A 16,762-nucleotide genomic window follows, 5' to 3' on the forward strand; every position below is an offset into this window, starting at 1 on the left:
TTTTCAGTCCGTTAAGCATAAAGAAAAATCTGCATCTTAAGGAAACATAGTTTTTACTTTCTCTTATTTTAATTATCTTAGATATGGGAGTTTTAGATTGGTTATAAAGACATTACAAGAAAAAGCCCCATCAGTCCTAGTTGCAGTAAAGGGACCCCTGGCCAGTTGCAGCTCCTTTGTAAAACTATTATTTAAATTATTTGATAGCATCATTCAACCAATCCTCTTATATAGGAATTAAGACACTAACACCAATATATACTGAAAAGGACCAAACCCCAATAGTAAGTGAATGGGAATGGGGGTTCTCTGTGATCAGCAGCATAAAAGTCACAAAGAAACCCTGAACCTCCAGCTCTGAAAACGCACATCCTGCCCCAACAGAGGCCAAAGAGCAGAACTAATACCCTTCACGGTACTACTGGTCATAGAAAAAAACAAGAATCTTCAAATTCGGAGGAACCTCAATAACTGCAACACTAACTCCTTCCTCTGTGCGACCCCTCACAAAACCCTGAAAAACACACTCGGCATCTACACAGGAAAACTACCTATTGCCATAACTGCCACAATTTACACAGCAACAACCCAGCCTATGAAAGGCAACAGTGCAAATATTACACCAGGCCCTAGAACATCGATGATACATTGAAACCCTCTGCTCAGTGTCCGGCAGTGACTAACAAAGCAAATAGAATGTTAGGTATTATTAGGAAAGGAATGAAAAACAAAAACGAGGACGTCATAATGCCCTTGTATCGCTCCATGGTGCAACCGCACCTCGAATTCTGTGTGCAATTCTGGTCACCATACCTCAAAAAAGATATAGTGGAATTAGAAAAGATACAGAGAAGGGCGATGAAAATGGTAAACAGGATGGGACGTCTTCACTATGAGGAAAGGCTAAAGTGGCTAGGGCTCTTCAGTTTGGAGAAAAGGCGGCTGAGGGGAGATATGATAGAGGTCTATAAAATAATGAGTGGAGTTGAACGTGTAGATGTGAAGCGTCTGTTCATGCTTTCCAAAAATACTATGACTAGGGGGCATGCGATGAAGCTACAATAGTAAATTTAAAACAAATTGGAGAGAATATTTATTCACTCAATGTGTAATTAAACTCTGGAATTTGTTGCCAGAGACTGTACTAAAAGCAGTTAGCTTAGCTGGGTTTAAAAAAGGTTTGGCTAGCTTCCTAAAAGAAAAGTCCATAAGTCATTATTAAAATGGACTTGGGAAAATCCACTGCTTATTTCTAGGATAAGCAGCATAAAATCTGTTTTACTCTTTTGGGATCTTACCAGGTACTTGTGACCTGGATTGGCCACTGTTGGAAACAGGATGCTGGGCTTGATGGGTCTCTGGTTTGTCCCAGTATGGCAATACTTATGTTTTTATGTAACACCAAGACCCCTTCTATTGGGGAAAGAGAACAAGCCAGACTGAGGCAGATCCCTACACAGAAACTGCACACTAACACAACCCTGCAACTCAGTGGCACAAACAGAACCCTAATAGACCTTCATCACAATGAGGAACCACAAATTAGAAAGAGAAACATGCAGACAAAACTGAGCTGAAAACCCCAAGAAGGCAGACCTAAAACAATAAATGCATTTCCTCCTGTGCAAAATGCAAAGAGAGATGAGAGAGAAAATCAAAGACTTCCCACAAAAGGACGAGCAGAAAAATCTGTGTCTAATCCTGGGGAAAGAGGAGAAACAGCACAGAGACAATCCAAACCAGCCCCAGAACTTATTAACTGTCTGAGATTTGTCTGTAATTCTTTCCTATAGTGTATTGCCCTCCCCCCCAAAACAATAACATGTCCATGAAATAGAACAACATGTGGAAATATAACACAGCAGTCAGATAAGAAGGGTCATATCTATCCCTTCCCCACCTCTCCTCTCACAAGGGGTCCATACAAGAATGTTCCGGTGTTATTCCTACCCATAACCGCGTGCTCTCCTTTCCCCCAAACAGACACTAGGGCCCAGAAAGTAGAGACATGGGGAGAGGTTGTGAGAGAGACAGGCAGAGAAGCATGGACAGTGAGAGCACAGACTTTTACCTGGTGGGAAAAGTCACCGAGATCCAGCGGTGTAGCGCAATCAGCACATGGTGGAAGGAGGAGATGATCGCCCAGCCCAAAGTGCCGCAGGTGAATGCCAGACACAGGGTGCAGGGTAGCACCATGCCTTGCTCTAGAAAGACTAGCATGGGCACAGAAGAGAGACAGAGGAGGCAGTCTGCTACCCCCATGGACACCATTGCCCTCACAGCTGCACCTTTCTTCTGCTGTGCCCTCTTACACAGCACAGCCAGCGTCAGGGAGTTACCCACCAACATGAGTCCCGCCAGCCCCAGACCGCTTGTAAGAATTAATGTCTGGTACAAGGGCTGAACTATTCCCAAACCTCCTGGAGTTACCCGTACACCCTCCACTGTCCCATTCGGAACAACCCCCTCACCTTCTGGAGTTACCCCTGTCCCATTCGGAACAACCCCCTCACCTTCTGGAGTTACCCCTACAACCTCCGGAGTTACCACTGTCCCATTCGGAACAACCCCCTCACCTTCCGGAGTTACCCCAGTCCCATTCGGAACAACCCCCTCACCTTCAAGAGTTACCCCCATTGTTTTATGTGCTCTACCTACATCTTCTAGAGTTGCCCCTGTCCCATCCGAGACTACCCCTGCACCTTCTGGAGTAACTTCTATCCCAGTAGTAATTACCCCTGCACCTGTGGGAGTTACCTCTCTCCCATCCTGGACTATCCTTGCATCATCCACAGTTACACGCAAACTATCCAGACCTGACCGTACTCTTTCTAAAGTTATCCTCACTCCATATGGAACTGTCTGTGTCATTTCTATACCTAACCTCAAATCTTCTAGAGTTACCTCTTCACCATCAGTAACTAGTCTTCCATTTTCTGGAGTTACTTCTTCACCATCAGGAACTAGTCTTCCATCTTCTGAATTTACTCCACCACGAAGATCTACTCTACAATCTTCTGGAATTAACCCTTCACCATCAGGATCTATTCTCCAATCTTCTGCAGTTACTCCTTCACTATCAAGAACTACTATTCCATCTTCTGAAGTTACCCCATATCTATCCAGACCTAATTCTGCAGCAGCCAGATCTTCTGTGCTTATATCTGTTTCATGCAAACTTTCCCCCACCCCATCTGAAGCTGTCTCGTGCCCAGCCAGAGTTATATCTGACCCATATGTAACTACCACCTCATCCAGTACTATCCCTGCACCCTCTGTAGCTACCCCTGTCCCCCACAGAGCTACAAGTGCTGCCATGGAAATCAAATGAGCCAGGATCAGCATTTCCAGAACACATTGCATAGTGCACATCGGAAGGCAGTGTGAGGGACAGAGAGAGGGAGGGAGGGGGAGAGAGAGCAAGAGGGAGGGAGGGAGGGAGGGGGAGAGCGAGAGAGAGCTCTTACATGTTATTTAAGCAGATGGAGTGATAACAGCTCTTTGTTCAAGTGGAGCAGGAGGTCTCAAGCTTCTCCAGCTGGAGCTCAAGGCAAAGCAGAGAGGCGGCACTGACAAATTCTGCATATATCTGTGGATTTTCAGATCCACAGATATTTGCACTGATACCCTGACTGGAGGTATCTTAGTCCTTGAAAGGAAAGCAGCTCAGTGTCCCATTATTCCACCCCAGCCCAAAAGAAGGATGTGCCTTTACAAAACCAGCTCCAGGTCATCTGGGGAGGTTGAACCAGACCTGGTTTCTCTCTATGATTACAGAAGGACACGTGTTTGGATTCATTAAAGGGTCTCATTGAACTATTATATGAATTATACATATAAATCTCAGGACATTATAGGTCCATGTGTCTAGTGGTTCTTGTGGTCTGCAAAGCTTGTGTGGGATAATCCTTAGGTTGTGTCATAGAACCTCTGAGATGCCACAGAGGCTGTTTTCTCCACTTAGCATTGCTGCTATAACTGTGTCCTTACAGCTTTTCATTTTCTTATAAGATAAGCAGATTTGGAATTAATGCAGGTCTGGATCAGCCATGGATTTACTCGGTCACCATTGCTGAATAATGGGTGTGCACCTGTAACGCTATGGATTTACAGCCTGTCTCATCAACACAGACTGCTCAATAACTACAGTGGATTGTTTTTGGATTTGTAACAAGTAAATGAAACCTTTATTAGAGGAGCTAAATTCTACAATGATTAAGGTATATACAATGATTAGCTATATACACACAATAATGAAAAACAATCATTACATCACTGGTCTCTACATCCAAGCAATGCAAAGAGTTATTAGACCAGGAAATGAAGCAATAATACACTATACATACAACATCACCCTAGGCTGCACCCACCCTGTTCCTGGCCCTGACCAGGCCAATTTGCAGCCTGATATTCCGGTCTCGCAGGATGTAGATGAAAGGATTACAGGCCACACTGAGAACAATGAAAATGGTGGCCACAGAGACAGCCCAGGATGGAACGGCACAGTAGGGGGCATACAGCTTGACCACATTGATGAGATAGAAGGGAAACCTGGACATGGCCACCAGCCCCACCTGTAAGACCATGGTGGTGGCCATGCTCTTCTGCTTTAAGTAGAAGGTCTCTCTGGGACCCAACAAGCCCCTTCTGGCACAACAGCTTTTTACCTTCTTAAAAAGTAGCACATAGAAGACCGAGACTAGCACAAGAGGAAGAAGGACACAACTGTAGAATAGGACATAGTTAATAAAGTCCAGGTTAAGCATGTTCTCCATGGAGCAGACCACCCAGCAGGCACTGATGGTAGCAGCAAGGCAAGAGTTGACTGTGGAGGAGGAGCCCACAATAGGAAGTGTAGAATTGTGGGCACGGAGTCCATGCAAGTTGTTGTATCCCAACAAGGGGATTAAGCCAATAGCCGTCCCAAAGGTCCAGCAGAACGCAAGTTGGAAACATATAGATCTTGGGCTGAAGATGGATTTGTATCTGCCGAAACAGAGAAAGGAAGGGGCAAGTAAGTAAGGTTGTTACTTCACCCAAGCCAAACCAAACAATCTGACCAAGTCATGACTTTTTCCCGTTGCATATATGAAAATATAGTCCTACTTAGGAAAATCATAATTACAGTTCCTTTCGAGCAGTGGGCAAAATCAGACCTATGTCTACCAATTTTGGTTGCCTTTGGTGAGGCATCAACCCTATAAGTGAGACAGAAGAAGAGCAGAAAGAAACTGTGTATACTAAAATGTATCCTTAGAACTAGAGGACGTTTCCTGCTGAGTAGGTGATGGAGGGAGGAAAGTATGGGATTCATGTTTGGATAGGGATACTAGGAAAAAAGAGACAGGGCTCCTGGTTGGATAGATGATGATCCGAGAGAAGAGATAAGATTCCAGGTTGGATAGATGAGGATTAGAGGGAAGAGACAAAGCTCCTGGTTAATGAGGTGATGATGCTTAGAGAGAAGAGACAAGGTTCCTGGTTGGATTGGTGACAGAGGGAAGAGACAAGATTCCTGGTTGGATAGGTGATGGAGGGAGGAGGAGGATGCAATTTCATAGTTTGGTTGATGACGGTACCTTGTTGGATAGGTGACAGCACACCAGCGATGAGCAGCAATGAACAAGTGGTGTGAGGATGAGACCAGTGACCAGGCTATAACTCCACACACAAGAACCAAACAAGAATAAGAAGGCATGGCCACTCTGAGACTGGTGAAGCTGAGAACAGGCATGGAAAAGAGACACTGAGCCAAGTCCGCAAATCCCATTGAGATCAGAGCTGTAGATGTAAAGGAATAGCATCTCCTGTTCCACAGCACCCTCAGCAGGAGAACATTCCCAGTGGTGATGAAGAGAATGAGTAGGATGGACATGGGGAAACTGAGAGCTCTGAAGATCTGGTGCACTACGCTTCCGCTGTCCTCTAAACTCCAGAAGGAGCCCTGACTGGCCGGTGTGGGAAGGTGCTTGAAGATTCTGAAGTCCATCAGGCTCTCTTCAACTCTCCATAGCTGATATGAGTCCCGAAGGCTCCTGTGAGAAAAAAAGTCAAAATCAGGCCCTGGAGTTGTGATAGTAAGTCTAGGGCTGGTGTGAGGGGTGGGTATCAGAAGCACAAGTGGGCTATGATTGAAGGCAGGGAAAGTGGTGTAAAGGTTTAACCCACAGCACTACAACCCAGGGCTGGTAAAGGAGGGGGGTGGGAAGGGGTGACACACTGTATCTTGAGACTGTGTTAGGGCCATGTAAGTAATAACTGGTAAACCCGCTTTATCTAGTCCCACCGACTAATAATTCCACTAGTGCTGCTTTACACTAAGTGAGTTGCACCATTTAAATCAGCGCTTCTTATTGCTACCACTGCTTGAGTTCTTTCTTCAGCTGCTACTGTTAACTATTCTTTCTACTAGTTCAGCAAACTAGTGTCCTCTGCTTAACTAGCCCTGGTGGAGGAGGATCATTTCAAGCTGAATCAGTCCTCAAGACTCACCTATTTAGAGAAGCTTTTGGTGAAGGGTTGGGTTGAGATACTTCCGCCAGGACAATAGTCTCTACCTATATAGTGCATTGGCCACATTTTTCTTGGCCTCTGGTTTTGTTTCTCTGCTTCTACTGATCTATCAATCTATGGCGTTCCTTTCCTCATTGTTTTGTCACATTGTAAACCACTTTCTTGTGTTTTCATGAAGAATGCTATATTAAATTCATAAACCATAAACCATCGACAAATAGCAGAACTTGCTTCTCCCCCAGTAGCTTTGCTGGTTTCCCTTCACATCTAATTGTTGCTGACCAGTGTGTGACCTTCCATCTCCCACCTTTCACTGGTCCAGCTCAGCTCACCTGTCCCTGTGACACTGTCCAGTAAGAAGTACTTACCTGGTAACTGCCTGTCCCAAAATGGAGATGCCCATCTCTCTTGCCTGAGCCCGCTGCCTTGAGGAGGATGCTGGGGCGCTGAAGTTAGCAAGTGGGAGTGTAGGAGACCAGGAGGGAAGGAAGAGAGCAATGACATTGTCAATATTAAAGAGGCAAGTGTGTGATGTGAGAGCCGGCACCCAGTGAAGGGGGGGGGGGGAGAGAAACATTTTTTGGTTGCTAAGTCACACAGGAAGGTCTCTGCACTCCGCTATGCTGAACTGAGGAAGGACCCCAGACCTACAGCTACTATCCCAGAGTCTCTATCAGTCATGGAGGAACCCCAAACCCCCAGCTACTGTCCCAGGGACTCCGTCCACCAGAGAGCGCCCTTAGATCCACAGTTACATCCAAAGGACCTTTATCAGGGCATATTTGATGACTAATTTTATGTGAGACTGGTTCCACCTGTTTACTGAGCCTCCATCCCCTACCCCTGGTGCTGGGATTGTTTCTTTGAGTGCTGTGTAAATACACACACATGTTTTTCCTTCTGATTGCTATTGTGCACCTGAGGGGGAAGCACCTGACTGCAAATTAGAGGGAGTTTTTTTTTCCGGTGTTCAGGGACAAAGCCTTACATTTGACCACACTTTCCACTTGGATGCCCTAGAAAGCTTTGATAGCAAGAGACAATTCAACCTGGCACTGATACAGGACCTAGCAGGAATATATAACCAGGAGTTTATCAGAGCTAGGGGAAACTACAGCACAGAGAACTGTGATGGAGAGAGGGGAGAGGATATTTATTTATTTTATTTATTTATTGCATTTGTATCCCATATTTTCCCACTTCTTTGCAGGCTCAATGTGGCTTACAATGTGTTGTTATTAGTAGATAGTAGATTAGGAGATAACAGTTAGTGTTACATGGAAAGTAGCATGATCGAGATTCAGACAAGTTAATATAAGTATAAAAATATTACTGATAATAGGTAAGGTGGAGATGTCATAGAAAATAGTGTGATCGAAATTCAGTCAAGTAGGTATAAGCAAGAACATTGTTGATAATAGGTAAGGTTGCTATGTATTACATTTCTAGTTTTTGCTCTTATTGGTATGCCTTGTTGAATAGGTGGGTCTTCAGGGCTTTGCGAAAGTTAGTTAGTTTATAAGTAGTTTTTAAGCTGTGCGGCAATGCATTCCACAACTGTGTACACAGGTAGGAGAAGTTAGAAACATGCGTTAATTTGTATTTTAGGCCTTTACAACTGGGGAAGTGCAGATTAAGGAACGTTCGAGATGACCTTTTAGCGTTCCTGGGCGGCAGGTCTACCAGATCTGACATGTATGCTGGGGCATTTCCGTGGATGATTTTATGAACTAGAGAACATATCTTGAACGTGATGCGTTCTTTAAGTGGAAGCCAGTGTAGTTTCTCCCTCAGGGGTTTAGCACTTTCATATTTTGTTTTTCCGTATATGAGTCTAGCTGCGGTGTTCTGGGTGGTTTGCAGTCTCTTGATGATTTGCTCTTTACAGCCGGCGTAAAGTGCGTTGCAGTAGTCTAAGTGACTAAGCACTAGTGATTGTACTAGGTTGCGAAAGATGGTCCTCGGGAAAAATAGTCTTATCCTTTTTAGTTTCCACATCGAATGGAACATCTTTTTAGTTGTATTTTTAGTTGTATTTTTCACATGATTGTCAACTGTAAGATGCCGGTCGAGGGTAACTCCAAGAATTTTCAATGTATCCGATACGGGAAGGGATAAATTTGGTGTGTTTATGGTGGTGAATTTGTTCGTGTTATGTTGTGAGGTAAGTATAAGGCATTGTGTTTTTTCTGCGTTAAGTTTCAGCTGAAATGCATCCGCCCATGAATGCATGATTTGGAAACCTTGGTTGATGTCGTTGGTAATTTCCATTAAATCTTGTTTAAACGGTATGTAGATCGTTACGTCATCTGCGTAGATGTATGGATTGAGGTTTTGATTGGATAATAATTTAGCCAAGGGTGTCATCATTAGGTTGAAGAGGGTCGGCGAGAGGGGGGATCCTTGTGGGACTCCGCATTCAGGTGTCCATGTGTCTGAGGTGGCAGAGTTAGATATTACTTGGTAAGATCGTGTGGTTAAGAAGCCTTTGAACCACTTGAGGACATTGCCTCTGATTCCAAAGTATTCAAGGATGTGTAGTAATATTCCGTGGTCAACCATATCGAAGGCGCTGGACATATTGAATTGTAGAAGTATGTTGTAGCCAGTTGCGATCAATTGATTAAACTTAGACATGAGAGTAACTAACACTGTTTCGGTGCTATGGTTAGACCGGAATCCTGATTGGGAGTTATGCAGTATGGAGAATTTATCTAGGTAGTCGGTGAGTTGATTGGTCACCAATCCTTCTGTTAATTTGGTTGTCAGCGGAATAGATGCTACTGGGCGGTAATTGGTTAAGTCGCTTGTGCTTTTTTTTGCATCTTTGGGTATGGGGATGAGTAAAATATTTCCTTGATCCTTTGGAAAGAGTCCGTTTTGTAGCATGTAGCTCAGAGTCTGAAGGAGAGCAGAAAGACAGAGGATGAAAATGATGAGAGAAAGAGAGAGTTAGAGAAGAGTCAAAGGAGAGAGAAGACAAGGAATGTGAGGGACATGAGGATAGAAGAGCAACTTGAGGGAGAGAGGAAGATATTAGAGACCATGATGGGAAAAGTAGGAGAGAGATTCTGATGGAAAGGGAAGGGAGAGGAATGTGATGAGGAGAGGAAAGAAGGAGACAGTGATAGAAAATGGAAGTGGAGTGACACATGAGGGAGAGCCACGATGGAGACAGACAAGCAGAGAAAAACAGAATAAAACAGGAAAGTCCCCATATTATATCTAGAGAGGAAGCAAGTGGTGCAATCTGGGCCTGCCTGGTGTGACTGAATGACTATTGTGAACCCCTCCCCCTCCGAAGTGAAAGAATTTATCTTTTAACCACAGTTCTTCTTCTGACCCCTCCACATGCAGAGCAGTTGGATGTCTCTAGTTCTCATTTGGGTGAGATGGAGAGGACATGATGAGGGGAGAGATTCAGAAAGATGGAAGGGTGATGTGAAAGATTCAGTGCACAAATGAGGCTGTTTCCTGTTGTTTAGAAGGGAATTTTTCCGTTGCTAATCTGTGGATACTGCAAGAGAACTCCAGGTCCTGACGTTCCCCATGCATTAACCTGTCAATGTGCTCATCTCATTCACATTTCTTGGTTATTAATGAAATTATAACTATGTGAGAAAACAGGGGAAGAGGGTGTGGAAGGGAAGCTCTTTGGCAAACAGAAATGAAGTAGTGAGGGTGGTGACAGAAGAAGTAGAGAGGGAGGGGAGATTATAAATTGGAGATTCAGAACATAGAAAAAAAGAAGGAAGAGAGAGAGAGAGAGAGAGAAAGAATAAAAGATACGAGGACTTAGAGGAGAAAGGAAAATAGGGGCTGCAATGGAGGGATTTTGAGAGAAATGAAGGGCATTTAGATGGTGGCAAAGGGAAAAGAAAGAGAGTGACAGAGAAAGGGGAGAGAAAGGAAGACAACGGTGAGAGGAGAAGGTTGAGAGGGCTGAGGCACAGCGACAGTGATAGTAAAACAGAGAGAGGGATGAGGGGATAGTCAGAAGACAAGTGAGGAGAGAGAGAGAGAGAGGAGAGAGCTGAGGGAGGGATAATAAGGAGAGAGAAAGAGGTAGTGATAGAGCTAGAAGGAGTATGGGAGAAGGAGGGCAGGAGAGAGTTGTAGCTGTGTTCTTTTACCGTGTTCTGCTGGGTGTGTCGTTGCCCATCTGCCTGACCCTGGCTCTGTTTATCATATTGGGGAATGTGTTCATCCTACGCCTGTTGCTGAGAAGGTCGGAGAAGGATGGCATCACCCTGGTGATGGTGTCACTGGTGATTTCGGACCTGGGCATCGGACTCTTCTGTTTCCCCATGGTCATGCTGTCCAATTCCCAAATTGTGCTGCCCTTTTATCCTTGTCTATGGTTGACTTGCACCAGCACCTGTTGGCTTCTGGTTTCTTCCCTGCACCACATGCTCATCGCCACGGACCGCTGGTACAAGGTCACCTGGCCAACCAGGTAATCTGATGCCTCTAGGAACTCACCTCTAGAATCAGACACTCGCACTCACCTGCACCTCTCCAGCTCTTACTTACACTCAGATGCACACCTGAGGCTGTCACTCACACTCACCTGCACCTCTTCACACTCATCTGCACCTCTCCAGTGCTTACTTAAATTCAGATGCACACCTGTGACTGTCACTATCTTTCCTCCTTTGCTCTTGTGTTGCTCTCTCTTTTCATTTTCACTGATTTTCAGAAGAATTTGATTTCTGTATGCTGAGTTCAAAAGGTCTAAAAAAAATACCAGGGAGAGAGTGCAGGGGCTGAAAATACTGTTGCTATGGATGGGGTGTTCTAATTTTACATTGTCTGTCTGTCTGTCTTCCCCAGGTATGCCTCATCAATGACTCGCTCTCGTGCTGCTGTTCACATTGCCACTTGCTGGGCTCTGGCCATCTCTTTTTCCTTCATTCCAGTCCTGGGATATAACAACTTTGACCTCTTGGTACTCTACGCCAACGGCAGTGGTCTTGCATGGCAGGAATCTGGGCACCCCCTAGAGGTGATCTGCCAGTACTTGGTGGTCCTGAACCTTAATTACCTTGTCTACATCCTCTTTTTCATCTGCACTCTCATCCCTGTCTTGGTCATCTCTCTGCTCTATCTCCTGATGTTCCTCAAACTAGGTCTTCCTTGCCAGTCCCAAGTGGCCTGTGAAGGGATCTTTCAACAGAAACAACGGCAGATCACTGTCAACATGGTTATAACTGTGCTGGTTTATGCACTGCTGAAGATCCCTTATTGCACCCTCAACTGTCTCTTCTTGTATTGCCCCAACTGCACGGTGCCCTACTGGACTGTACCTTTTGCCTCCACCCTCATTCTGTGCAGTGCCATCTTCAACCCCTTCATCATCTTCTTCAGTCAGAAGGAGGGCCGGTCATCTCTGGCACAGGGTGCCCGCAGGAGGAAAGATGCTGTGGTCGGCATGGTGGAAACAGCCTGTGGGGTTGGGCGGAGTGGGAGCAAAAATGGAAGAGGGCTGGTGAGGACAGAGAATGAGAGGAGGAATGAAGGATATAGAGAGGAAGAGGTCATTGATCCCACAATTATTAATAATGTAGTAGTGCCCGCAAGAGAAATATTACCATCTCTGCCGCAGTTCTGAGTTCCAACTCTAGAGGCAGGGCATAGCTGTTAGTCACCCCCTGACCTTTCTGAACTGCAGTTCTGACTTCTGGATACTAGAGTTAGAGTGTGACCACTGGTCACCCCCTGACCTTTCTGAACTGCAGTTCTGACCTCTGGGCAGTAAAGGTAGGGTGTGGAAACTAGGTATCCCCTGATCTTCTGAACTGCAGTTTTGACCTCTGGACACTAGAGGCAGGGTGTGGCCACTGGTCACTCCCTGACCTTTCTGAACTGCAGTTCTGACCTCTGGACACTAGAGGCATAATGTGGCCACTGGTACCCCCTGACCTTTCTGAACTGCAGTTCTGGCTTCTGGACACTAGAGGCAGAGTGTGGCCACTGGTCACCCCCTGACCTTTCTGAACTGCAGTTCTGACCTCTGGACACTAGAGGCAGAGTGTGGCCACCGGTCACCCTGTGAGCTTTCTGAACTGCAGTTCTGAACTGGACACTGGAGGCTTAATCAGATATGAGAGACTGAAGGTTAGGAATCCCTTTCTTATGCCGCCAGGTGTGGATGAACCGCAAACTCTGCAGAGAGTATAAATAGAATGAATTAACAGTAATGATATTTATTTATTTATTTGTCACATTTGTATCCCACATTTCCCCACCTATTTGTAGGCTCAATGTGGCTTACATATTAGCAGAGAGGCGTTTGGAGACTCCGGTGTAAACAAATACAAAGTGATGTTGTGGTAAGATAAAGTTCATGTGGCCCAGCCACATTAGGGAATCATACAACGGAAGAGTTGTGTTATGTCCATTACGTACTTTAGTTTTGTTGTGTTGCATAGATCAGGCATTTAAGTTGGATCGGTAGGGTATGCCTTTTTAAACAGGTTAGTTTTTAGTGTTTTCCGGAAGTTTAGGTGGGGTCGTTCGTAGTTTTCAAGGCTTTTGGTAATGCGTTCCACAGTTGTGTGCTTATGTAGGAAAAACTGGACGCGTATGTTGATTTGTATTTGAGTCCTTTGCAGCTTGGGTAGTACAGATTTAGGTACGTTTGTGTTGATTCGGATGTGTTTCTAGTTGGTAGGTCGATCAAGTCTGTCATATATCCCGGAGCTTCACTGTAGATAATTTTGTGAACCAGAGTGCAGATTTTGAAAGTAATGCGTTCTTTGGGAGCCAGTGTAGTTTTTCGCGAAGGGGTTTGGCACTTTCAAATCGCGTTTTTTTCGAAGATAAGCCTAGCTGCCATGTTTTGACAGATGCATCCTGCATAAATACCATTGCAGTAGTCTACATGGCTTAGTACCATTGATTGTATCAGGTTGCGAAATGTTTCCCTCGGGAAGATTTGTTTCACGCATTTGAGTTTCCACATTGAATGGAACATTTTCTTTGTTGTGGATGTCACTTGGCTCTCTAGTGTTAAGTTGCGGTCCATTGTAACGCCGAGGATTTTCAGGCTGTCTGAGATAGGGAGGGTGTAATCTGGGGTGTTGATAATTATGGGGTTATCCACACTGTGTAGGGATGAGAGGATGAGACAGTGTGTTTTTTCTTTGTTTAGTTTTAGTTGAAATGCATTTGCCCAAGAGTCCATGATATTCAAGCAGATCTTGATTTCGTTGGTGATTTCTGTCAGTTTAGATTTGTAAGGAATGAATATTGTGACATCGTCTGCATAGATGAAAGGGTTAAGGCCTTGGTTGGATATGGACTTGGCTAGTGGGGTCATCATTAGGTTAAAGAGAATTGGTGATAGCGGTGACTCCACAGTCTGCTTTCCACGGTGATGATATGTTTGAATTTGATTTTACTTTATATGTTCTTGTGGTTAGGAAACCCTTGATCCAGCTAAGAATGTTTTCACCAATCCCAAATTTATCTAGTAATCTTATTATGGTTTACCATGTCGAATTGGAAGAGGAGGATGTTTTTGCCTATTATTTCAAATCTGTTGCATCGGGTGCTGTGTGGGTGTTGTAGAGGGATAGAGAAGCAGATGCCCTCCCAGAACATGGGTGAAGGTGGAAATGCTGCTCTCTCTCCTCAGGGTGAAGGAAGTCTCTAAGAGACAGACCCTGTGTGTGTCTTTGCATATCTGGTAGTCTCAGTTCCCACGTAACACGTTCCCTGCCTTGCTGATTCTGGTGGAAAGATCTCAGTGTTTTTCTGTTTTCTTTTCTGGACAGCTTTAAGCTTTTATGCTGAAAATAGGAAAAAAAAGTCACATCTTTAACTGTGTAAACAATGCGTCTTTCTCTGTCTTGTGGCTTTTCACCCTGTGAGTTTCTGTGTGTTCAGGAAATCTGCGCTTTCTCATCAGTTGCTACATCTAATCTGGGCTCCCATCATTCTCCAGACCTGCCCTTTCTTTTCTTTCATCACTTCTCTGCCTCTTTTCAAAATGATCCACGAATTGTTGACAAACCCTTTAAAATATTGTTTATAAATTGAAAGAGAGAGACTCAGCCTGTATAGATCAGCATTTCCCAAACCATTACACAAGGAGGGAAGAGAGGTTTGAGGGTGGGTCACTGGGGCCATGTCCCCCAAATATTTTGCCCTACACAGCGTCAGCACCTCTTCCAGTGTAGATGCTGTTTCAGCCTTTGAACCTATGAATATGGGTTCAGTTTCTTTGCAGAATCGCACTGTTCTGTTCTCACCTGATCTTTGAGACTGAGTGATGCACTTTTGGTTAGATGATCCCCTGTGAAAGTGATCCCGAGTTGCTCCTTTTAACGTGTAAACTGAAAACATGGCTGTGATGTGTGACAGGAAGGCCTCTGTTTTTTTAATTAATGATGTTATTGTGATTTTGGTGATATGTTCTATATAAAAGCATTTTATTAAATTTCATGTGATCTCTTTGTTATACCTCACATTGGGCATTTCTTTTTTTTGAACACTGCAAATTGTAATAAATAACTAAATAAAAAATAGGCCTGTAGGAAGTTTGGGGGCAGCAGGGTGGAGCTTACCTAGTTTGCCCTCCCCCTCCACTGCCCCTGGTTGGCAGGGTTCAAGATGACAGTGGACAAGGCTCCAGCCTCCACTCAGTGCTGGATACTAAACCCCCCACAGGCGCTAAACTTAGGTTGAGTGAATTTGAAGCGTGACCCTGGCTGGATCTGGATGTGTTCCAGGGATTTGCTTTGATTAACTGTTACTTTTTATCCAGAACACTTAAAGGGTTGTTAGAGGGTCGATAAGGTTTAGTGCATCAAGATAAGGCGCAATGCCCCATCGGGTGCACGGAGCCGACAATAACATGGCGCCGTGCCCCGATGGGCCTGCGCGCCGATGCAAGCGGGGTGCGGGCGAGGCACAGAGGGCACGTTCCCGCCCCTCAGTAGCACCCCGCCGGAAAAGGAGGGACTACCATGGGGCTTAAAACCCCCAGAGCGGAGCCCGGACGTCCTCTTCTGGCGTCCGGGCATCAGCATGCATGGCCCTGAATGTCTTCCTTCCTTTGGGATCCCCAGTGAGAGGAGTCTGGAGCAGTCCTTAGCCCTCCTTTCAGTAAGTGAAGGGTGGAAATAGAGAAAGATTGATCCTAGCTGAGCACTGGTTCTGCTTCTCCTAAGAACATAAGAATAGCCATACTGGGTCAGACCAATGGTCCACCTAGCCCAGTATCCTGCTTCCAACAGTGGCCAATCCAGGTCACAAGTACCTGGCAGAAACCCAAAGAGTAGCAGCATTCCATGCTACCAATCCCAGGCCCAGCAATGGCTTCTCTCATGTCTATCTCAGTAACAGACTATGCACTTTTCCTCCAGGAGTTTGTCTAAACCTTTTTTAAACTCAGATACTCCTGCCACCTTCCAGCTCCCAAAACTCACCAGCCCACCCTGATTCACTGGCTCCGACCAGCTTTCAAAGAGATATGCTAATTCAGGCGCTGTGTGATATCCTGCAAGCATTACTGCATGCCATGGCATTACTTGTGAAATTTCACACTGGGCAGGATACTACAGGCTTCAATATTTTTCTAGATTGACATCCTTTACACCCACAGTCTGCATGTAATCTCTCATCCCTGTACTAATCCCTTGCACTCAAATTAAACCCAAAAGGAAGTGAATCTCAAACAGGGGAAACAAAACAAATATTCAGCAAAAATATCCCAGTGCTAGCTCAGAATTCAAATGCTTGGAAGTTGTAGCTCAAATAAATTTCAGCACTCATCCAAAGTGAATCTTAGAAACATCTTTAATGTCTTCTTTTATAGAAACTTTGATACTTCCATAGCAAAATTCACAATCTTCAAAGACTTAACCACCATACAGCAATTAATAGCAATCACGCAGACCCCACAAACATAGACCGTGTTTTATCTCTGCTTCAGGGTTGGTCGTTGGCATGTTATCTCTCTCAAGGTGGTGTCTACTGATATTTATTACAGATACAACTTCCAAGCATTTGAATTCTGAGATAGCGCCAGGATGCTAATCCCACACACTAGCATGTAATCTCTTATTCTTTGCACTAATGATCAGTGTGTAATCTCTTACCCCTTGCACTAGCAATCAGTGTTCAATCCCTTATGTCTTACACTAACAATCAGTGTGCAATCTCTTACCCCTTGCACTAACAATCAGTGTTCATTCCCTCATCCTAGGCACCAGTGACTTCTACATATGTCTAGAAACATTAT

General features: G+C 44.8%; 2 protein-coding genes across 2 annotated transcripts; one reads left to right on the top strand and one right to left on the bottom strand.

Annotated features, from left to right (window-relative positions):
* Window positions 1–4,355: 4,355 nt before the first annotated feature.
* On the bottom strand, window positions 4,356–6,916 carry LOC115457449 (adenosine receptor A2b-like). The gene is made up of 3 exons (XM_030186863.1): window positions 6,882–6,916; window positions 5,580–6,035; window positions 4,356–4,986 (listed from the first exon to the last, which is right to left on the bottom strand). The coding sequence occupies exons 1-3, from the start codon at window positions 6,914–6,916 to the stop codon at window positions 4,356–4,358; spliced, it is 1,122 nt and encodes a 373-aa protein (XP_030042723.1).
* A 3,685-nt stretch (window positions 6,917–10,601) lies between these two features.
* Window positions 10,602–12,124, top strand: LOC115457450 (adenosine receptor A1-like). The gene is made up of 2 exons (XM_030186864.1): window positions 10,602–10,969; window positions 11,347–12,124. Exons 1-2 carry the CDS (start codon window positions 10,602–10,604, stop codon window positions 12,122–12,124), a joined length of 1,146 nt encoding a protein of 381 aa, XP_030042724.1.
* The last annotated feature ends 4,638 nt before the right edge of the window (window positions 12,125–16,762 follow it).

Source organism: Microcaecilia unicolor, chromosome 14 (assembly GCF_901765095.1).
Source record: "Microcaecilia unicolor chromosome 14, aMicUni1.1, whole genome shotgun sequence".
NCBI lineage: Eukaryota > Metazoa > Chordata > Amphibia > Gymnophiona > Siphonopidae > Microcaecilia > Microcaecilia unicolor.

What these genes read in the sequence shown, in the direction of transcription:
- LOC115457450 (XM_030186864.1), top strand. Translation starts at nt 10,602, where the DNA reads ATGGGAGAAGGAGGGCAGGAGAGAGTTGTAGCTGTGTTCTTTTACCGT. An exon ending in AAGGTCACCTGGCCAACCAG is followed by an intron (nt 10,970 to 11,346) that starts GTAATCTGATGC and finishes TGTCTTCCCCAG; the next exon opens with GTATGCCTCATCAATGACTC.
- LOC115457449 (XM_030186863.1), bottom strand. Translation starts at nt 6,916, where the DNA reads ATGGGCATCTCCATTTTGGGACAGGCAGTTACCAG. An exon ending in TTGGGACAGGCAGTTACCAG is followed by an intron (nt 6,036 to 6,881) that starts GTAAGTACTTCT and finishes TTTTTCTCACAG; the next exon opens with GAGCCTTCGGGACTCATATC. An exon ending in GCTGTCACCTATCCAACAAG is followed by an intron (nt 4,987 to 5,579) that starts GTACCGTCATCA and finishes CTGTTTCGGCAG; the next exon opens with ATACAAATCCATCTTCAGCC.